At 42.7% G+C, this 24,160-nt stretch overlaps 1 protein-coding gene across 1 annotated transcript in view; it reads left to right on the top strand.

The window, feature by feature from the left end:
- The window catches only part of agbl1 (AGBL carboxypeptidase 1), an 81,412-nt gene that overhangs the window by 27,326 nt on the left and 29,926 nt on the right, over positions 1-24,160 (top strand). Inside the window, 5 exon segments of the mRNA XM_088416550.1 lie at positions 120-279; positions 1,081-1,171; positions 5,400-5,666; positions 7,479-7,559; positions 7,683-7,772. Coding sequence (XP_088272676.1) covers positions 120-279; positions 1,081-1,171; positions 5,400-5,666; positions 7,479-7,559; positions 7,683-7,772 — 689 coding nt within the window.

Below are 24,160 nucleotides of genomic sequence, written 5' to 3' on the forward strand. Positions count from 1 at the left end.
TCTGTACTCTTAGTATGTATGTTTAAGTAATTTAAGGAATCATGACCAACAAAGCCAATTTTTTGATTGTTTTTTCATCATGTGACATGTCGCACTAAACAGCAATCTTTGTCACACAGGATGAGCTGGATTCAAGTTCACAAGAAAGTTCATCATCCTCATCTGATGACGAAACTGAACATTGCAACAGTCTACCTCTCTACTCCTTCAGGAGAGAAATAAAAACTACTGAGGTTCTCTCCCAGATAGAAAAAGGCGCATCAGGTCAACCCAGATCAGGTTAGGTTTCCATTACAGCATTTATAATTCAACTTCCAATCAAAAAATGTCCGTTGTAGAATTGGTTTTAGGTTCAGAGAATGGATGGGACGAGATCTCACGATATGAGAACACCATAAGATTTCTCATTCTTGATCTACTTTCATTTTCGCTGTTTATTTCTCAATGGAGTATATAGGAGAATCCACCGCATTTCAATGTTCTGAACTGCTTGTTTAAGGGATAATGTGTAAGATTCAGACTGTTTTTAATTTCGGACAACAGGAGATGCTGCATTTACCATTGTCCGTAGCTATAAAATGTCAGCCTACGGTGGACTGCCACTCCCTATGTAATATAATTTAATGATAACTAGACCTACAATTATATTTAAAACATACTGTTGTATGTTAAGAACACATTTATTTGCACATTTGTGAGATTGATAATCATTTTTAATGTCAGTGACACAGTTGCAGTCACAGGTCCCGAGTAGGGTGCTGCCGTCTATTGATGAAAAGTATCTTTTACATGATTTCTCTGCAACAGAGTGCTCTCACAGCTGGCATATTGCCCCCCCCTCAAAAAAAAAAAAAAAAAAGTGAAATTGGATTGTGTACCATGGTACTCCTGATTATGTCTTGTGGAACACCTCTGGGCTGTGTTGAAAAACACCGCTGTATAGCATGAATAATTAGCGATTGCCATCGTGTCTTATTTATCCTGAATAAGAAGTATATAAACTACCTTTCAATCACCTTTCAATTACCTAATATTGACATCTATGTTTTTAATCCTAAAATGTGTCTGTCCTGTATGTAGCTGCTTGCCGATTAAAGGTTAAAGATTTCTACAGTCATACTGGCATCCTAAACACTAGATGTGAAGCTGGAAGCAACTTTGGAGGAACAAGGTAAGCTGTAAATCAGTATTATTTGTTGTTAGTACGTATATATATATATATATATATATATATATATATATATATATAGCATTAGTTAATCTCATTCTCCACCCAGACACCTAGCTTGTTCCATCTGTAAATATATATGTTACTGTGTACTTTATTAAAAAAAAAAGGCATGTTTTCTCAATATTCCTTCCAAATACAAACATGAAAATAGGATAACAACACTCTTTTTCGGATTTCTGAATCTGTGCATCAATGTAAAATGGAATATGAAGATTTTGGGAGATTTTGACATTTCACATGTGCCATATATCACACCCAGAAGCACAGGTAAACAGGAAGAGCACTTTCATAACAGATGGTTACTGGATGATTTTCAAGTGAATTTGTTGCAAACGGAAGGGATGTGACAATGACACAAAAAAGAAGAAGAAAAATAATTTTAAAAAAGAGAATTAAAAATAATACATATTGGAATCTAAACAAATCAAAAACTAACTCAAACCCAGAATGTGACATTCCATCCCCCCAAGAGACAGATCCCAGACATCGCAAAACACAAACAAATGTCCAAAACAGGGTGGGCAGAAGGGGACCAGGAAGTGGGACGATGGCCTGTTCATCAGGGCCAGTCAGGTGGATGTCCTGGATGCTAGATAAAAGCAAGATTTGCACCACCAGGACAGAAGAAGAGGGCGGCTGCAGGAAGAGCACCACTGAAGCAGGGTCGAGGGCGGTCACAAGTTGTGTGCTTTCGGAGCAGGGCCGTAGGACAATCGCACATTATGCACTGCCAAAGCAGGGTCACAGGACAGTTGCACGTCACATGTTCTAGAGCAGAAACAGGGCGGCCACAGGACATGTGCCACCGTAACAGGGACGAAGGGCATCCACAGGGCTTGTGCCACCCTACCATGGATAAAAGAAGGCAGCAGGGCATGTGCCACAGAATAAGAACAAAGGCCCAATGGTAATGACCAAAATTTTCTCCTTTTTAACATCAAAGAAAGAGAAAAGCAACATAAATAACCTTCAAACAAATGCGAACTTTCTTACAGGGCTTATACAGGTTACAGGCTAGTCTGAAACAGAACAAAAATAACAGTGCATCAAAGTGCCTCAAAAAGAGTACAGTGTTCCGAGATTAATCCGTTCCGCGGTTGGGGTCGTAAGGCGAATTTGCTGTATGACAGGCAATCTAAATCTATGTTCAATAGCTAATGCGTTTAGAACCCCAGGTAAAAACATCAAAATTGTACATACATATTAAAAATTGGTACCAAAATAGTGAGTGCTACCCATATATAATATACATGTATACAATCAGAAAACATCACAAATAAAAAATATAGAAAGGATTTATTTACCTTTGAGTGCCGCTTGTTATGCCCATATTCCCTAATAAGGGTTATCTCCAGCATCGTTTCCATATAAATCATCTTCTTACTTCTCTCTAACATCTCTCGCAATGTTGGGACCCATGGCTAACCCTTACAACTTTGAATTAAGCAGTAAAATGCACTATAAATACGGTTCTGTAACCACTCACAATTGAAGTAAGCTTTACAGTTCCGCCATTTTGAAACAAGTGAGGCTGACCAATAGCAGACCACCATCTCCGTGAGGAGACGCCGAAAAATAGAACTAGAAACATTTTATAAGCAGCATCAGTTCAAATTCTCTTTCACTCTGATTTTCACATTGATACGTGTTCATGATTTTAAAATAGAAATAATACAAAATAATAGATAATATAAGCAGAAATAGTATTGTTTAAAGGTTTGTTGCAAATGCAATGTAATGAAAGTAAGATCAATCAGGTCTTACATTGATCAGGCAAATGACACAGTGCCAGCACTGGATCAATAGTTTGTCCGATGTATAGATATGCTTCAGGAGGTTTCATTTTCCCGTCATTACCAGAAGAAATCAGAAAGAACAGTAGAGTAACCAACAAGAGACGGTGACAGCAACAGCGATCAGACAAAAGCTGAAAGAAAGCAGGGAACGAAAGACAAGCCAAACTGACGAGAAAACAAGGAAACCTGTATGAGTGATTTGTTTGAAACATCTTGCTTGTTTGGTTGACACAGAGAGACACGCAATCAAACTTAACGAGACACAGACACATGGACAGCAAAACATGACCAAACTCGAATCTAAACAAAACAAAAAACAGCTCAAACCCAAAAGATGACACTACAAAGACTCAACAACATCATCAACCAGCAGGAATCTCTTCCATTCACTTGAATTGAGGTTGTTTGGATCTATTAAAAATGCAAGTCAGCCCAAATGTTTTCTTTACAATTTGTTCTGGCACCCCCACTACTCTAAACATTGCTTTCTGGTTCCTATTGCAATAATGAAATATGAATTAAATGACAAAATCCCTCTGTTTGTAAATTGAGAAATCACAATTTTTCAGGAGTCACACTGGGTGAAAAATTCACTCAGATTCTTAATCGTGGGGGTTATTTGGCAAAAATATGTCATAGACATGGTATCAATACGTCTGGGAATTGTTTTGAACTGTGAGGATAAAAATAAAAGGACTCAACTTTCTTATGCTTTTTGCGATGTAAGTTGCATTCCAACACATTGTTACATTTGATTTAAGTTAAGTCTTTCTCTGCTTGCTGCACATTATTGGACAATAGTCTGCCAGGAAACATTCACTTTGAGATTCTGCCCCAGTTCCTTGTTGCTGATATGAATCATTAGAGGTGGGCAAATTACTGTTTTTTTTTTTTTGCTGGTCTGGCATTCGTCAGAGCCTCGTCCCCTTTCCGTCATTTTAGGGCCGTCATTTTTTCAAGCTAGACAGAATTGTCTGTCTGTGTATTTTTGGCCAGCCTTCCACCACCACTAGAGGGCGACATTTGACTTTTTCTTTTTTCGTCCGTCATTTATCAGGTGCTGTTCTACTTCTGTCTGCACTCATGACACACCGCGCTCAAACAAATTATTTTTTCTGTTTGAAATTAGACTTAAAAGTTAACACCATGTTTGTAGTTCTACAATTGTACTGCAATTGAAACAACACCTTAATATAAGTGGACCACGCAAACAAAGTCAACTAAGGGGTTTAACCCTAGGCTATAATACACCATCATGTTTATTAACCCGCATCTGAGTGAATGCAGGTGGGATGAGAGTGCACTTAGCAATCATGTCCACTAGATGGAATTATCATGCTTTACATGATACTCAAATGGTGGATGTCGGTTCTCATTTATAACTTGGCCAACAATTGTTGAAGACGGTTTTCAAAACTTTTCATCATCTAAATTTGTCAAAAATTATATGTCACATACACTACATATAAAACAAAAGTATCACTCAGGTTTATTTCACTAAAGAACGTTTTTAATTGGGGAATTAAAAAAACATCTATCTGCATTTCCTGGCCAAGAGCCAATCAGCGAAAGAATACACATGTTTTTCACCAATTGGTTACTTGAATGAGTGACTGCCTTGCAGTGGAAACACATTCCAGAATGCTCTTATTAGGAAGCAAATTCTTCATGGAAAACATATTTAAAAAGCAAAATAACACAAAAACTATTACTGCTAATTTTTTTACTTTTAACTTCTGGTTGGCGAGATTGTGTATAGTATGAGTTTTGGTTTATGAAACCAGGACTAAGAAAGGGAGCAAATAAATCTCCAATAAGGTCAGCTGTGTTATAGCTGTGAATGACAAGTAGTGAATTGAACATATTTCTCTACTGCTTGGTGATGCTGTAAAGTGATTATCGTCACATTGACTGCAGGTTGATTGCAGTTTGCACAATAAAGAAGCAGCAATATAGCAGATAAGTCAGTTGAATTACAGCATATTTAAGTAAGCCAAAAGGGGCGTGGTGGACTCCTGGACATATGACAGACGCCTGAGTAACATCTGACACAGTGTCTATCCTGACAACAACAATGACAATTTCAATTCAGACATTTTTAATTCAGGGTTTGTTTTTTTTAAGCTTTCCCGTCATTTGTCGGTTCGTCAGCAAAACGGGCGTCCGTTGGCGAGGGACTGACGGACAGCCCGTCGATGCTGACGAAGTGCCCACCTTTGTGAATCTATCAAAACTAGTGGCGACTGGGGTGAGCCTCAAGTCATTAGTGTTATCCTGTGAATGGCAGATGTCTGACTATTTTTTTTTTTTTTTTGGCAGATTTGCTGTTTATTTGTAAACACTGTCAGTTGATCCTTGTTTTCTGGTACTAGGGGAGAGGCCAACTCAACTTTGACAAATGATGATCAGAAGAATAAAAATGAGGGAAATGGAAAATCTTTTAACTCTACCATGATGGACAAGTTAATCGATATACATGATTTTGCCATCCCTTACCATGAACCAAGCCTGTATTGTGCTGCAGCCATGAAAACAAAATCTGTCCCAGGATTCAGCACCCTTGCTTTCCCTGATTTTTGGGGTCAGGTGCCACCAGCAGCAAATGAACCCATGGCTCTACGCAAGTCCAACATCCAAAGGTACCTTGATGCACAATATAGCCATTGGTTTTAGTAATTTAATCCAAGATTATTTTTTTATCGCAGCCCATGACTGGCTTGCTGTGTCTTTGCAAAAATAGCTGAAGAATTAATTCTTAAATTGATCATGAAAAAAACAGACAAAAAGGTTTTGTGACTTAAAGTAAGCCAGATCAATTTCATTACTGTCATCAAAATTTCCAGTACATTTTATTTAAAGGGATGTCTTTGTTTTTGTAATGAATACCTATGGTTTTCACCATGGCTCCTGAATACGAAATTACTGCTCAATTTTAATGCTCATGTGAGCAGTGACTGTGAGACCTGGATGGGCTTAGATGGAAGGAACGGCCCCATCCATGATCTGAACTATAGCAGCATCTATTATTGGATTTGTGTGCTTGTCATAGATTGTCCATAACAATCACTGTGTTCAAACATGATGGTATCCGTATGTGCCTTCAAGCTGAAGACAATGACCTATTGTCCGTTTTTGGCTTGTGGGACTCCAGAGGCAGCTGACAGGTACCGACTGGCCTAACGGAATGCGGTATCTGCAGTTGCCAAAGAAAAAACCCGGGTGTGGGAGGCCATGGAAAATGACTTCCTATTATCCTTTATAGTATCCTATTAACGCTGTGTTTCGTGGAGATGGGGGACTGCTGACCTCAAGGCGATTGCCTCATTCTTCAATGGTCATGTGAGCAATGACAGTGAGACCTGGAAGGGTGTGGTTGTTAGGAACGGCCCCCGTGATCTGAACCAGAGCAGTGTTCTGTTATAGTCGCAGATTGTCCAGGGGGAAGCAGTGTGCTATCAACACTGTGCATAATGAAGATGGGGCACTGCTGACCTCAACTTGGCACGTCATGAGCCTGTGGGTATAATACTTTGAAGACCTGCTTAAATCCACCGACACATCTTCATGTGTGGAAAAGGAGTTTGGAAACTCTGAGGTGGACTGTCCTATCTCTGGGGTCGAAGTCACCGAGGTTTGTTGTGGGAGTTCCTAAAGGACCTGAGTGTTATAGGGCTGTCCTGGTGTGGTTGACATACCTTATAGACATTTCTTAATTGACAGACTGGATTGGTGGACACCCTTTTTAACTCATTTAGTACCAGCCATTTGAGCCTACTTTAGGCGAGCACAACTTAGCACAGTTTAAAAAAAAAAGTGTAGATGGATGGATGGATGGATGGATGGATGGATGGATGGATGGATGGATGGATGGATGGATGGATGGATGGATGGATGGATGGATGGATGGATGGATGGATGGATGGATGGATAGATAGATAGATAGATAGATAGATAGATAGATAGATAGATAGATAGATAGATAGATAGATAGATAGATAGATAGATAGATAGATAGATAGATAGATAGATAGATAGACGCTTATAAACGTAAAATGAAGTCTTTGGGATTGAATTGGTTTTGTGACATGGTAAGGGAAAGGGTCTGGTCTGCTATGAAGTATCCTAGTGAAATATAATCATTCAGGTAAATTATTCTTACTTACTACATCTGACTTTATATGAAACAATTAATTTGTTGTATATTTTTTTTAAATAATCACCAGTTTTACTACTATACTCCACATAGTATATAATAGTAAACTATCGTACTGTCTGGAAACATTTTCTATCAAACACAAGACATTCCAATCAAAAAGTGTGACCAGTGTTTGCGCAACTTCATTTAAGCTAGTTGTTTAGCATGCTACATTAATATAACATTAGGGTAATGGCAGTGCGTTTATGAGCTAATCTTCAATTAATTTAATGGCTTTACCTTTATGTTTTGACAGGCAGAAAGTGCTTGAAGACATCCAACGTTTCTTGGATACTGATATTATCAACCAAGTGGTCTTTGATTTGGAAGACAATAGGTAATATGTTTATCTAAAAATTAAGGATTTTCTAATTATGTTTTGTATGTATATTTGTTCATAGGACATATTTCAAAAGAAAAAAAAGAATAAAAATGTACTTTAATATTTTCTTTCTCTTAGTTTAGATTTTCCATCTGACAAGCCAGACTCCTTGAGATTCTTTTCCAGTTTTGAAAGTGGTAACCTCAGAAAAGCCATTCAGATTCGTAGGTATGCTCACTTTTGCAATCGTCATAAGGTTTAAAGCCAAAAAGATCATCCAATAACATAACATGTGATTTCAATCTCAGCAGACTGTTCATGTAGCTGAAAATCTTCACAACAAAATTTGATGTCTGCCCAGCAATGGATGTTCAAACAAACTGATTCAAAAACTAAAGGAACGAAGTAACAAGAAACTAACAAATGAATCTTCAAGTAATAATGGTCATTTTTATACTATACTTATATACCTTTATACTATACACCCCTCTCTTACAGGGTATCTGCACATATCTTAGCAGCAAATTTAAAGACTTTAAAGACCTTTTCAAGTCCTCTGAGAGGAAAACGTAAGACCGAATGACAGAAAAAAAAACCCATACAGAGAGCACCACTGTGGTGTGGCGAGGCTGAACAGCTCATCAGAGAGCTTAAGACTCGTCAGATGGACACAAATCAGGAGCTGATTTTCCATTCTGACATGCTTAAGTGGATGTATAAAACAGTATATGTACATGTTTTTCAGGTCATTTCTAGATTTTGGCCCCACATAGGAATTGAAAAAAAAAAAGACACGGAACAGTCCTAAGACATTACAATATATCATTATTTTTCTAAATGATATAGTATCTTCAATAATCTATGTATAGACTTACTGAATTACGACCAAGACAATTGTTAAAAAGACATATTCTTTTATTTTAAGAGTGCCTTTGTCCATCTTTCAGTGATATGAAGGCATAACTATTGCCAATGTATGAACCCAATGCATGAGAAGCATTTAAAACATATACACTGTTTAACAGTTTACAAACAGAATACCATGAAAAAAAAGGAAAGTGCCTTGTTCAGCTTTCGGTGATGTGAACAATTGGATCATGGCCAACCTGGCAATCCAACACATATGAAATATATGCACACTAAACAGTTTACAAACAGAATAACATGAAAAAAAGGAATTCATCAGATAATCCTAATAAGGAAACAATTCAAAAATCAAATTCAAATAAAATAAAGTGAAAGCCCTCATGAAAGTTTTGTCAATTCTGCAATCTTTTTTTCAATATCTGTATTGAACTCGGTCAGTTCTTTACATTTAATCTTTAGCTCGTCTCCTCAAACAATTGGATTCTGTAATAAGTGTGGCCATTTTACTGCCAGGAGAACTTTCTGCATGCTCTGCCAGCCTATCTGCATCCTTCTCCAAGGATGAGCACATTTCGAGAAAAGATTGTTTTCTTTTTCTTTCGCTGACCGAGATTGTCCTCAATGTATTTTCTTTTCTTGTAGTGTTCTTCTAACCCCCCAACCTTCAATTGATCACAGATGAGCCTTTGGGTAACAACTGTCTCCTCAGACATGTTGCACGTTTCCACTTCTTTATTAATGGAGAACCCTCTCACCACTTCAGCTTGCCCATGTGACAGGAGTAGTAACTTCTTGCAGAAGTTCCACAGATCAGTGTAGGAACTGAGATTTTCTGACAGGAAAGTCTCAACCCTAGACACAGATGGCTAGAAATTGGCAAATTCCAGTGATCTGGCCTCATTGGAAAGAGCCTTCTCAAACTGTAGAATAATAATTCCACCTGTAATGATGCATAAAGAGGAACGTCAGTATGAATTTAAAACAAAAATATGCATCTCAACATCAAAGTCAAATCCACACTAATTCCACTTATTTTAATCCCTTCCATGATTCATATCTTACAACAAAAACAGCTTATTGGTTTACACTCAATTCATTCCATGTTCCTTGGGGCCCTCCTGAAATAATTAAAAAGACAACTACATGCGATTATTATTATTATTTTACTTCATATGAGTGAAACGGGCCTGGACCCAGTAGAATTTGTTTCGGTACCTGAAAATGTACAAAAACTGGCCAAATGGCACATTAAAAGGTTGATAACCCTGGTTCTGTACATCCTAGCATATGTTGCGCTATGATTCCTGAGGTCCTACATATGCTTAAAAAAATTCGTAGCTCTAGGTCAAACGGGTCGGAACTGGCTGCAGTTTTAGGATCATCTAGGTTCAATTACAGCAACTTTTACTGATTTGGGGAAACATCCGACTTTGAGGTGGTGTACAGGCTACTCCGATTATCACAATGTCGTAAAATTTGGTAACCGTCATCCTCCGTGCCTCGAGGCTATACAGACAAATTTTCAGTTCATTTACTCTTATGGGCTTAGCACAATACATGTGTAAAAAATAACATTTTTGTCTGTAATTAGGTGGTGCTATAAATAATTTGAGAATTTATCATGCAGATGTTTTAAGGCAATGACTCGTAATTTTTCTGTAAAGTTTGCGATTTTTTTAAGCTTATACATAGGAGTTATTAAGGTTTTTGTTGCTCATGGTGAAGGAAATTTAAAACACATATTTTAAATCCCCACACAAAAATAACAAATGAAATGTTTTAAAATATCAAAAGCATTAAGAGCCTTACCTTGAAGTGTAAGTCTTCTGCCGTTGAGTGGCCCAAGAACTGAGACCCGAGATACCAGGACCTGACACTCGAATTCCCGGTTCTGCAAGTCCAGCTGCTACTTTTTGTTGACTTGTTCATGGATTCGTCAAACATGATAGTAAACGCGCCTTCGTTCGCCTGTGAAATCATCTCTTTCTTGACAAATGGGGCCACACCAAATCTGTAGGAGGTTTTGTCCCTTCCATATGTGAAGGTGCTCACACATTGCGAGTCTGGGAACATCGCTTTAAAAACAAGGTGAATGTCCTTGTTTGATGGGGGTGAGTTTTGCCGGCTAACTGTCTGTAACACCCATAATATTTCGGCCTTGAGTGTGTCTACTTTTGCAAAGCAGCCAAAGGCATTGCCTCGCGAAGCCACCGATTGTTGAGTAAAAGTTGAAGGCTAAAGTTCAGTGGATGGAGACACCGTATTGGGCTCAGTAGTGGTGTTGAACATACGTTATAGGCAAGCTAGTTGTCTGCCATGCTGCTTTTTTTGTGCTTTTATTCTTTAGCATGGGAATCAAGCGCTTTATGACCCATCGTCCCTACTTGTATTGTTTTTTAGCACGCAGTACACCTTGCTTCATGAACGTTCTCTACTTTCATCAGCCATCCCTGATACCTCTCGTCCTCCAACCGTCACTAAACACACTTTCCCATCACGAATCGACTCTCACTCTGCTGCTTGAAACTAGGCTACGCAAACGTAATACATTGCATTCCTCTTCAGTCACTAAATGATGCAAGTTGCAAGCATGACGATCAAGGCGCTGCCCCCAGATGGTGCGGTGGTTGAAAATCAAGCACCAGATCAGACGGATCGGAAAGACATGAAATTCAAGACCTTAATTTTCAAATTCAAGACATTCTAAGACCTTGAAAATCAAAAAAATATATTTCAGACTCTAAGACTTTTTAAAGACCCATGGGGACCCTGTCTTAAAGTATTGAAAATGTCAGACCAGTTCCTTTCCTTTCCTTTCCTTTACTGTCGTCTGAAAATATTTTAGTTTGACAATCAGCTGATGGGGACCTGCAGACTACTCCGTCGTGTCTATTTTTATTACTAGTCAAAATAACTTCATCAGCAACTTTGGGGATCCATAAATAAAAACAGGATTCCCTTCTTTAGATCAGAGCTCCCCAGTGTCAGACACTGCCAAGTCCAGTCAGTCCATTTTTCTTACCTATCAGGCTAATCGTCACCAGGTACAATATATTACTCACCCTGCATGGAAACCTTATCTCCAGTGCCAGATTGTCTTTACTATGCAAAGCTTTCAAGCCTTCTCAGACAGGCCACCAGTTTTCCCCAACAACCCGAATTCTGCTTGCCCGGTAATGAGACCTGTACTTCCGTCTAACCAAGATTCTGCCTGACCCTAAGTGAATCGATTACTCGGGAATGACCCTGTCCGTTTTTCCCCTTCTCTGGAGTCTTTGTGCTTGCGTCCTGAAGGAAACCTTAATCCTCCATTCTTGATCAAGTGGTTCGCCACTCTAACTCCTGAACCCCATACACAGTTCTACACCCAGCCAGTTCAGCCAGCAGGCAGTAATAAATTACTAGCCTCTCTGATGCAATGATCTCACTAAACACCATAAGAATGAAAGATCTGTACTGTGTCACTCACATCTGTAGATTCATCCCACAGCAGTGAGAAACACTCACAATCTATGAAGTCACACCACCTGCTGGGTGACATGCTCATCCATGGCTTCACAGCACTATGTGTAACTAACTATATTTCATGACACCTGAAGAGGCTTTTTTGACCATAACATTTCCGTATTATTTTGAAAGACCCTGAACAATGCATCAGCTGATTCATCAAAGGCCTCTTTTACGATTTCTCCTTCTTGGAATGATGTCTTGTTCTTAATGATTATTACTCTTGAATTACTGATCTGAGATAATGCTTTGGTGGTGGCTTTCACTTTTGAAGAACGTTGTATGCAAACGAATTGATTTGTTACGAGAAAACATTGCGATAAACCTTGTGATAACTTGATCGCTGACTAGCTTGTTAGTCATGGGTTGACACACTTAGCGACGTTGTACTGCTACTAAAGCAATAATTATGGTCCTTTTGTTTGCTCGCGTGCATAACCTAAGGTCATAAAGATTCTTACTCCTTTACCTGACTACCATTTTTTTTTCATATAATGTTATGTCACGCGGTCGACCAATGCTACCGTGGTTGACCGGTTCAGCCTGAGAATTACAACTGAACGGGAATCAACACAAAATTAGTCTGGGATTAAATCCAAGCCGATGCAGCTGGATTGTGACTTACTGATCCCAGAGGAACAGGTGCACCGTTCCACCACCCGCCTCTATTTTTATTCTGGGGTAGCAGAACATTTTGTATCAAATTGCCCAACAAAAACAAGAGTCCATTTGTAGATTTGGGGATATGATTGGGTCATTAAGCACTTTCCCCTCCACACCCTAGACTCCCTCTCCAGGTTGGGTTTCTACTGCCAGACAGCATCCACACCCTGAGCGCATCTTTGCCCTCTGGGGCCAACAACTGCATCATCAAGCGGAAGCAAGTTGATCAACTGTGCTACAAAAGCACACCTCTACCTAAACTGTTTCCTGCCCAAGCCTTGAATGGTCATACTCTGAGTATGATCAAACACCAAACCCTCTCCATTATAATGCACTTGACTGAGAATCACCATGAGACTATTCAGTTCTGTATCCTTGATCATCCTGATATACCCTTGATTTGTGGGCCTCCCTTGGTTGCAGCTATACAATCCCCGTATCAACTGGGAGACAGATAGCCTGAATCTACATTACCCCAAAGCATCTGTTCCAGAGGGCAGCTCTGCCCAAGCACCCACCTTCCCTCCTAGCTGTTTGTTGCCAGTGCCCTCCATTTAGAGGTTTTGCAATGGGTGCATTCTCTGAAACTTTCCTGCCATTCAGGAGTGAGATGGACCACTTATGTTCTCCGCCACTGCTTCTGGTGCAGTACTGTCTTTTCTATACAACGCCTTCCTGCATATACGTTCTGGGTCTGAAAAAGACCCAGCCTTCTCCTGACAACTTGAATTCTTGCTTGCCCGATAAGAAGACCTATATCTTCCATCCAACCAAGTTTCTGCCTGTCCCTGTATGGATTGTTTATTGGGGCTGAAACCCTTGTTCACCCCTCCATTAATGCAATAAAACATCTTTGTTGACACATTGATAAGGTATATTCTGATATGGATTTTTTTTTTTTTTTTAGGAAGACAATAGCATGTCAGAATCATTTGAAAGCACATACAAGCTGCTGAAAAAGAAACGGAGACCTTCTTGTCAACGTTTTCAGATGACTATTACTACTAGATATTTGGGTCTCAAAGAGCTTCACGGGGAAGACAGAAACCCCATTAAATCACAATGGCTGTGAATGGAGTTCAAGCCAAGGAAATCGGCCAGCATTCCTATGGTTAAAGGCCAATTAACCATGGAGGGTTTCCACATTAGCGATCAACCAATCCAAGCTGCAGGGAAAAGCTAGTCATGAGTTTCAGACAATCTTTGAATACGGACCTCAAAGTCCCTCAGAAACTTGATAAAAAAGCAACTGCCACAACTTGCTGGTAGCCACAGCAAGTACTAACAACTGCGACTAAAAGCAAATTGTGGCTGAAACCCTCAAATAACATCAACAACATTGTAATATCAGGAAAATTGAAGCTTTGGTGCTTCCATATTCGCTGCGACTTTGAAAATACGTACCACTGAACCTCAAGCAATGGGGTTGGCTTGACAGGTGAGTGTGGCTAGCACAAGATGCTCATTCTTAGCTCGTGGTGCCAACATAGGGAACACCCTGGAGGTGGACTTGGGAAAAAATATGTCAGGCTATCGATTTTAAATTGAAATCTAATTCATCACGACCTGCGGACTATTAGACTTATGAAAGCGTCTCGCAACTATTTGAGTATGTAAAAAAAAAAAAAAAAAAAAACACTGGGCATGACAATTGTGCTGCTCATGCTGTATTTTTTCAATGTGAAATGGAATGGCTAATTTCTTTGATAATTTGAATATTGGATTTAATTGGACAGTAGCACAGATGTTCACATACAAATTTGAGGCAGATTGAGACTCATTTATTTTACATTATCATTGTTGGTCAATGGTTATGAAAGGAAGCTGTTATTTAATGATTTTTTCATTGAATTTTTGAATTGAAAATGCTAGCTAATTTCATATTTCCGATTAAAAACAAAACAAATAAATTGAGCTTGTTCTTGCAAAATGCACTATCCTGGGTTTAGCCACCCTTTAAAGTGACAATATTTAAGCTTTAGACAGTTTTTCATTAAAATTGACTAAATTAAATTACAGTGGTACCACGAGATACAAACGCTTCTGTACAAGAATTATTCACTTTACGAGTGAAAATTCGGCCACATGTTTTGCCTCATTACAAGAAAAAAATCAATATACGAGCAATAACTCACATGCTCCAAGAGAAAGCTTGAAATTCCCACACGCATTAAACGCACCACTGCACCGGTATTCTGCTCGCCCATTGGTCAGAATCCCCCACATTTGTTGTCCTGCTCCCCTATTGGCTGTGCTGGCTGTGCTGGCTGTGCTGTACAGCAGCGGTCCACAAACTTTTTATCATCATGGACCGGTCAATGCTTTAGATTTATATTGCAGACCGGGGTTGTGTTGACAACATCATCCTTCTCACTATGTATGTAATATCAACAGCGGCCAAAAGCGGCGCCAAAAAAACAAAGATCAAGCACAAACGTATGAACTGTTAAACTAAATAATTTCCAAAACATTATTTTGGGTGCAGCCCACGCGGCCCGGTACTGGTCCGTAGATCAACTGGTATGTGGGCTGCACCAATCGGTGGTTGGGGACCGCTGCTGTACAGTACAACTTGCTAGTGTATAACTTTCTAGGCCAGTGTTATTGGTGATCTTGAGAGTGCATGACTTGAAGACAACGTAGGTGAAGGGACATGGCAGCAAGTAGGCCTACCTCTAGATTTCAAGGCTTCACCCGGGGACTTTGATAAATTTAAGAGGAGGACTTGCATTCATTCTGTACTACGACATGGGAAAGCTGCCAGCTAACGTGCTGCTTCGTTGAAGTGCTTATGCTAACACACGGTAACGAGGTACAGTGGGCCCCTGGTTTACGAACCTCCTGTTTAACATATTTTTCATCTTACGACGTGGACCGCAGCGTTTTTTTGTCCACCTCTTACACAAAAACCTTTCATCTTACGAACCATCCAACATGCCGGTCAGTGTATCCGCACTATTTTTTTCGCATTGCTGCATCAACAAAAACTGTTAAGAATAACCCCGAGACACAAGTGGGTGGAGGACCCCGACACGACACGCTGGGTTCAGCTTCAAAAATTTATTAACAAAAATCGCACGGCAAGCGTGGGGAGAAAAAAGTGCAACAAAAGGAGAGACCAAATGGGTCTAAACGACTAAATAGTCTGGCACAAGGAGACAGGGTCAGCAGGAGGACAATCAAAAAACTAGGAACAACAAAAAGAGGCCCGGAGGAGTAGCAAAAGGCAAACGAGTAATGAAGCAAAAAAACATAAGGCAAAGTACAAAACAAAACGCGCAACTGCGGAGACTCGAGATTAGGAAACACTGGAATGACTAGGGCTTCGACGAAGGGAGGCTCAAGGAATAACCCGGCGATTGTCCTCCTGCGCCGGCCGCCTTAAGTAAGGCCTTGATGACGATGGTCGTCAGGTGCGCAGCCAGTGACCCCGCCCTCTCGTCGTGGCAGGAGGACCTCGCCTACAACAAAAAAGACATGATAAGCCAGGGATGTGACAGTGCCCCCCCCCCCCCCCCTTCAACAGACGCCCCCTGGCGGACCCCCTGGCTTGTCAGGGTGGGACAGGTGGAACGCCCTGATCATGCCTGGATCCACCACCCAGGACCGAGGGACCCACGAACGCTCCTCTGGACCATAGCCCTCCCAGTCAATAAGGTACTGGAGACCCCTGCCCCTGCGACGGGAGTCCAGAATAGACCTAACCGAGTACATCCACCAGGCGAGGAGGAGGAGGAGACACGGAGGGAGGGCACAGCGGGCTGGAGGCAACAGGCTTGAGGAGAGAGACGTGAAACACGGGGTGGACTTTCATGGACGTGGGCAGGACTAACCTGACAGCGGCTGGGTTGACCACAGAGTCAATTTTGAACGGTCCGACGAACTTTGGACCCAACTTTCTGGACGACCTGGCCAGGTTCAGATCCCGAGTGGGCAACCACACCTCTTGTCCTGGTTGGTAGACCGGGGCCTCCATTCTCCGCCGATTAGCCAGTAGTCTGTTTCGCTCCACCGTCCGCGCCAATGCAGCCCTGGTGTCCTTCCACACCTTTCGGGACCTCCTTAGGTGGCACTGAATGGAAGGAACTGACACTTCCTTTTCCTGAGAGGGGAAGACGGGTGGTTGGTAGCCAAAAACTACGTGGAAGGGGGACTTGCCTGTAGATGCAGAAATGTTTGAGTTGTGGGCATGCTCGACCCAAGGCAGGTGGATAGACCAGGAAGACGGGTTTTGTTGGCACACGCAGCGCAGTGTAGCCTCCAGGGACTGGTTAGTGCGCTCGGCCTGCCCATTAGACTGCGGGTGGTATCCCGAGGTCAGGCTCACCGACATCCCCATGGCACGGCAAAACGCCTTCCACAACCTGGAGACAAACTGCGGTCCCCGGTCCGAAACAATGTCTGTAGAAATGCCATGGAGGCGGAACCCATGGTCTGTAAGGAGGCGGGAGGTCTCCAGCGCCGAGGGGAGCCCCCTGAGGGCCACGAAGTGAGCCATTTTGGAGAACCGGTCCACGATGGTGAGAATGACAGTTCTCCCCCGGGACGCCGGAAGTCCCGTGATGAAATCCAGCGCAATATGGGACCAAGGTCTGGACGGGGTAGGCAGCGGCAGCAGCAAGCCGGCAGGTGGTTGGTGAGTGGATTTCCCTCGGGCACACACAAAGCAGGCAGAAACAAAGTCTACAACATCTCGCTGCCAACGTGGCCACCAAAACCGACGGCTGATCAGAAAAACCGTTCAGCTGATTCCGGGATGGCAGGCTAACTTTGAGTCGTGCCCCCATTGCAGCACAGGGGTGCGGAGGTGGGGTGCCACAAACAGCTTCTCAGGTGAACAGTCCGTGTGACCCTGCCCCGCCTCCTTCTTTACCTGCTCCTCCAGGGTCCAGCGGAGGGCGCCGAGCACTCTGTTGCCCTGGATTATGGTCTCTGGAGGACTGGCGCAGGAGTCTTCCTCATATAATCGGGAGAGCGCGTCCGGCTTACCATTCTTCGAGCCAGGCCTGAAGGTTAGGAGGTAGTTGAAACGCGTGAGGAACAGTGCCCACCTGGCTTGTCGGGGGTTGAGACGACGTGCAGTGCGGAGATATGTCAGGTTCTTGTGATCCGAGAAGATGGTGAAGGGGTGCTTGGTGCCCCCCAACCAGTGCCTCCACTCCTCCAGCGCCAGCACCACGGCCAGCAGTTCTCGGTTACCTACGTCGTAATTCTTTTCGGCGGGCCTTAACCGACGGGAGAAGAAACAACATGGGTGGAGTTTCCCATCTGCCGGAGAGTGTTGCGACAAGATAGCCCCCACCCCTGACTCCGATGCATCGACCTCGACAGTGAACGGAAGCGCGGGATTGGCGTGGAGCGAAACGGGCGCGCTAGTGAATCGCTGCCTGAGGACCCGGAAAGCCTCCTCGGCAGCGGAGCCCCACACGAAGGGCATTTTAGTCGAAGTGAGTCTTGTCAGGGGTTCGGCTAACACACTATAGTTGCGTATGAAACGCCTATAGAAATTTGCGAACCCCAGGAACCTTTGCAGTTGTTTTCTTGTTGTGGGAGATGGCCAATCGATCACTGCCTGGATCTTGGCATGATCGGCTCGGAGTTGGCCCTTTTCCACGATGAATCTGTGGAAAGGCACGGAAGACAAATGGAACTCGCAGTTCTCCGCTTTCACGAAGAGGCGATTTTCGAGGAGGCATTGGAGTACGTGTCGGACATGTTGCCGATGTTCCTGTAAGCCTTACAGCCTTACAAGCTTATTTCAAGCTTGGGACAAATTAGGCAATTTACATGTAACATGTGATTCACTATAAAAATGATTCAGAATACAAACTGCACTCCAGAATGGATTCAATTTGTTTCTAGAGGTTCCACTATGTTATAAATTTCATATACTTGCAAATAAATTATTCCATGCCATCCTCAAGAGGTGCTTCTCCTCACAATGGTCGCAGACTTGCCAGTGCTTATCCCAGCTGATTTGGACATAAGTAGCAGCGTATGACAAGACAATCCATCAGTACGAGACAAAGCAAGACAACTCTGATTGTGGTTATCCCAGCTGTGTGCATTTCAGGTAGTTGTTATAGTTCTAAGTGTAATCGCTAGTGCAATAAAAGTCTAATCATAAATAAATATGGCAGCAGCAAGTGTGTGCAAATTTTGCAAGTGCATGAGCAAAGTTTGAGTTTAGGTAGGTGGGAGTCCAATGACCTAAACTTCGTCTGCCAGCTAGATGCTTCTTCTGGCTGGGGCTGAGTGTGGGAGGGGGGAGGGGAGAAAGAGAGACTTCAGCAGTTTCACGGGTGGGAAAGGGGGAGAGTTCAGCAGTCTCACGGCCTGGTGGATAAAGCCATTCCTGAGTCTGGTGGTGGGGGAGTGGTGGCTCCTCTACCTCTTTCGGGAGGGCAGGAGGCTGAACAGTGTGAAGGGTGGCTTCTATTGGTGACAATTGTGGGTGGTGTACAGGTCTTGCAGGGAGGGGAGTGGATCACCAATAATAATCTCAGCTATCCTCACGATGCGTTGTAGAGTCTTTCTGTTATAGTCAGTGCAGCTCCCGCCCCACACGGTGATGCAGCTGGTGAGGATGCTTTCGATGGTTCCTCTGTAAAATGTGGTCATGATGGGTGGTGCCGCACTTTTCCGCTTCAGTTTGCGCGGGAAGTAGACACACCACTGTGCTTTCTTGGCCAGAGATGCAGTATTGGTGATCCAGGAGAGGTCATCGCTGATGTGCACCCCCAGGAACTTGGTGCTGCTCACCCTCTCCACTGCCGCACCGTCGATGGTCAGTGGGGGATGTTAGGTGTGGCCTCTCTGGAAGCTGACAACCATCTCTTTGGTCTTGCTGATGTTCGGCAAGAGGTTGTTGTCTTTGCACCATCTGGTCAGAAGCTCCACTTCTTTCCTATAGTGGTCTCGTCGCCGATGGAGGTGAGATCCACCAGTGTTGTGTCATCAGAAAACTTCACGAGGTGGTTGGAGCTGTGGGTTGCTGTGCAGTCGTGTGTCAATAGGGTGAAGAGGAGGGGGCTGAGCACACAGCCTTGTGGGGACCCCCGTGCTCAGGGTGATCCTGCCTGAGATTTTGTTGACAACACGCACCACCTGAGGCATCTGGCTGAGGAAATCCTGCAGCCAGTTGCAGAGTGAGGTGCTGAGGCCCAGTTTGTCCCGTTTGCAGGTGAGTTGTTGCGGTATTATGGTGTTGAATGCTGAGCTGAAGTCTATGAACAGCATTCTCACATAAATGTCTTTCTTCTCCAGGTGGGTGAGTACCGGGTGGAGGGCAGAGCATAATGCATCATCTGTGGATCGCTTTGCCCTGTAAGCGAACTGGTACGGGTTCAGGCTGGGGGGCAAGATGGATTTTATCTGTGACAGGACTAGTCATTCAAAGCACTTCATGATGATGGGTGTCAGTGCCACCAGACGATAGTCGTTGAAGCAGAATGGGGAGGATTTCTTTGGAGGGTGGCAGCTTTGAAGCCTGATGGGACGATGGTTTGCCTCAGGGAGGTGTTAAAGATGTCTGTAAAAACATCTTTCAGCTCCTCTGCATAGTCTTTCAGCACCTGCTGCCTTCCGGGTGTTGATGTTGGAGAGTGTCGTCCTCACGCTGACAGCAGACAGGCACAGAGGCTGGTCGTGCGAAGCTGGTGGTGTTTTCTGTGGGCGGGTGGCGTTCTGTTCCTCAAAGCATGCAAAGAAACTGTGTAGGTTGTTGAGCAGAGTGATGTCGCTCTCACAGCTTTGTGGTGCAGGTTTGTAGTCTGTGATAGCCTGAATGCCCTGTCATAGGCTGTGTGCATTCTTGCTGTCCTTGAAGTGGGAGGTTATCTTGTTTGTGTATTCTTGTTTGGCTTTCCTGATGCCACGGGACAGGTTGGCTCTCACTGTTCTCAGGGCTGTTTTATCCCCAGCTTTGAAGGCCTTGTCTCTGGCCCTCAACAGCCTGTGGACGTCTCTTGTTAGCCATGGCTTCTGGTTGGCCCGTGTGGCGATCCTCTTGATGTGGGTCACGTCATCCATGCTCTCTTGGTCTGTATACAGGTATTAGCATAATAGTGAGGTGGTCAGAGGCACCAATGTGGGGGGGGGGGGGGGGGGGGGGGGGGGGGCTTTGTATTGTACTCCTTTGTGCTGAGTGTAAACACAGTCCAAAATGTTATATCCTCTTGTTGCAAAGTGTATTTGTTGATGAAACATGGGAAGAACAGTTTTGAGATCAGCATGGTTGAAATCCCCAGCGAGGATGATGAAGCCGTCTGGTTGTGTTGTTAGTTGTTCACTGATAGCCTGGTACAGTCCGTTCAACGCCGCACTTCTGTTGCTGTTGTTAGTTGGGGGGGTATAGGTGGCGACCAGCAGGATTGAACAAGTAGATTGGCAAGTAGAAGGGGCGTTTGTATACTACAGTGGCATCCCGGCACCAAGGTTCGCGGATATAAACACACACGCCGCCACCATGCAAATTCCCCCCCTCTACGAGAGCCCTGTCGGATCTGTAGCATGTTAGCTGCTCTAGTTGTATAGTGGAGTCCGGAATGTTACTATTTAGCCATGTTTCAGTGAAAACTAACACACAACAGTCACTCACTTTTTGGTTTGCTGATCTCAGAAGTCGGATATCATCCATTTTGTTGTCCATTGATCGAACGTTCGCCAAAAGGATATATGGTATGGCCGGGCGAGTTTGGTTAGCCAACTCGCTTATACCACGTGGACAAAATTGTTGGTACCCCTAGGTTAAAGAAGGAAAAACCCTCAATTCTTACTGAAATCACTTGAAACTTATAAAAGTAACAATAAATAAAAATTTATTGAAAATTAAATAATCAAAATCAGCCATCACTTTTGAATTGCTGATTAACATGATTATTTAAAAAAACAAACTAATGAAACAGGCCTGGACAAAAATGATGGTACCTCTATAAAAGATTGAAAACTATTTGACCAGACTGACATGATTAACTCAGGTGTGTCCTTTAATTGACATCACTGGTGTTTCCAAACTCATAATCAGTCAGTCTGCCTATTTAAAGGGAGACAAGTAGTCACTCTGCTGTTTGGTGAAAAGGTGTGTACCACACTGAACATGGACAACAGAAAGCGAAGGAGAGAATTGCCCCAGGACATCCGAAAAAAAATTATAGACAAACATCTTAAAGGTAAAGGTTATAAGACCATCTCTAAACAGCTTGAAGTTCCTGTGACAACAGTGGCTCATATTATTCAGAAGTTCAAGACCCACGGGACAGTAGCCAACCTCTCTGGATGTGGCCGCAAGAGGAAAACTGATGACAAATTGAGGAGACGGATCCTTCGAATTGTATCCAAAAAGCCCAGAACAACCTCCAAAGAAATTAAAGGTGAACTCCAAGGCCAAGGTACATCAGTGTCAGATCGCACCATTCGTCGTCGTTTGAGCCAAAGTGGACTTCATGGGAGACGACCAAGGAGGACACTACTGCTGAAAAAAAATCATAAAATAGCGAGACTGGAATTTGCAAAAATGCATGTTGACAAGCCACAAAACTTCTGGGAGAATGTCCTTTGGACAGAGACCAAACTGGAGCTTTTTGGTAAGGCACATCAACTCTATGTTCATAGACTCAAAAACCAAGCATACGAAGAAAAGAACACTTTCCCTACGGTGAAACATGGAGGAGGCTCAGTAATGTTTTGGGGCTGCTTTGCTGCATCTGGCACAGGGTGTCTTGAATGTGTGCAAGGTAAAATGAAATCTGTAGACTATCAAGGCATTCTGGAGAGAAATGTGCTGCCTAGTGTCAGAAAGCTTGTTCTCAGTCGCAGGTCATGGGTCTTCCAACAGGACAATGATCCAAAACACACAGCCAAAAACACCCAAGAATGGCTGAGAGAAAAGCGTTGGACTATTCTAAAGTGGCCTTTCATGAGCCCAGATCTGAATGCCATTGAACATCTGTGGAAGGAGCTGAAACATGCCATTTGGAGAAGACACCCATCAAAGCTGAGACAACTGGAGCAGTTTGCTCATGAGGAGTGGGCCAAAATACCTGTTGACAGCTGCAGAATGCTCATTGACAAATACAGAAATCGCTTGATTGCAGTGATTGCCTCAAAAGGTTGTGCAACAAAATATTAAGTTATGGGTACCATCATTTTTGTCCAGGCCTGTTTCATTAGTTTGTTTTTTTAAATAATTATGTTAATCAGCAATTCATAAGTGATGGCTGATTTTGATTATTTAATTTTCAAAACATTTTTAGTTATTGTTACTTTTGTAAGTTTCAAGTGATTTCAGTGAGAATTGTGGGTTTTTCCTTCTTTAACTGAGGGGTACCAACAATTTTGTCCACGTGTGTATTATTATATACACATCCGTGTGAGGGGTGAGCTTGTTGAGCATGTTACAGTGGATCCGGAAAGGAGCACCGCGTTGAGAACTTTCACTTTTCTGGGATGTTGCAGAGCCAATGTTTTCTCCTACAGCACTTCCTTTTTTTTTTTACATTGCGTATCCCTCATGTTCAAAATCGCAATCAAAGGTTTGCTACTGTGCTAAATACTGTGCCGTCAATAATGCACTATCACTATCTTGGCACAGTAACTACAGTTCAACAGCTGTCAAAAAAAACAAGTACCGTATTTTCCGCACTATACGGCGCACCGGATTATAAGGTGGACCCTCAATTAATGACAAGTTTTAAAAACTTTTTTCATATATAAAGTGCACCAGATTATAAGGCGCACCCTCAATTAATGACATATTTTAAAACTTTTTCAATCACAATATAGTAATACTCAAAATAATAACAATAATAACTCAAAAAATAACTCTAAGCACTCATTAGCATGATAACTCAATGTTCAACTGCAAACACACAAAAGAAACAGGTAAAGCTTACTTTATCAGTTCATTCCACATCTATCAATCCCAATCTCAATATTGATCCATATATAAGGCGCACCTGATTATAAGGCTCACCATCAGCTTTTAAAAAAAATTAAGGCTTTTAGGTACGCCTTATAGTGCGGAAAATACGGTAAACACTGCACATGCCAGTTATCTCAAGTTCCCCCTCCACCATTCTCCAAGCCAGGTGTGTGCTCTTGTTTGACTCTGTTTTTGTATTGAAAGCTCAGATGGCCGTGTTGGGTAGCTCTGGGTGACCAACCAGCCTTCATGATTCATTCCTGCCCGTATGAGACGTTGAACGTTCCCGAAGCTGATTAGCAACACATTGCACGACAAAAGTTACTTTTTTTTTTTTTTTTACTTCTAGAGATAGGCCAAATTAGCGGAATTTTGCGTTGCGTAGCGTCTTGCGCCGCTCCATATGCACCCTTTGCATCCTGCCGCATGAACAACATTGACTACAATACAAAACAATCCACTTTTTCGACTTGTTTGCGTTTGGTGTGAAGGGCAGCATTATAGCTACGAAAAGGCAGATGAGTGTGTATTGTTACATTTACCGTCACGCCCCTAAAGCTCCCATGGCCACCAGCGAAAAATCACACATTCTACTTTTAAAGGGACAAATTGTAAGAATTAGACCATTTTTTCATTATGGACAGCAGGAGGTGCTGCA

This window comes from Hippichthys cyanospilos, chromosome 6 (genome assembly GCF_059441005.1).
Source record: "Hippichthys cyanospilos isolate Australia breed blue-spotted pipefish chromosome 6, RoL_Hcya_1.0, whole genome shotgun sequence".
In the NCBI taxonomy this organism is placed as follows: domain Eukaryota; kingdom Metazoa; phylum Chordata; class Actinopteri; order Syngnathiformes; family Syngnathidae; genus Hippichthys; species Hippichthys cyanospilos.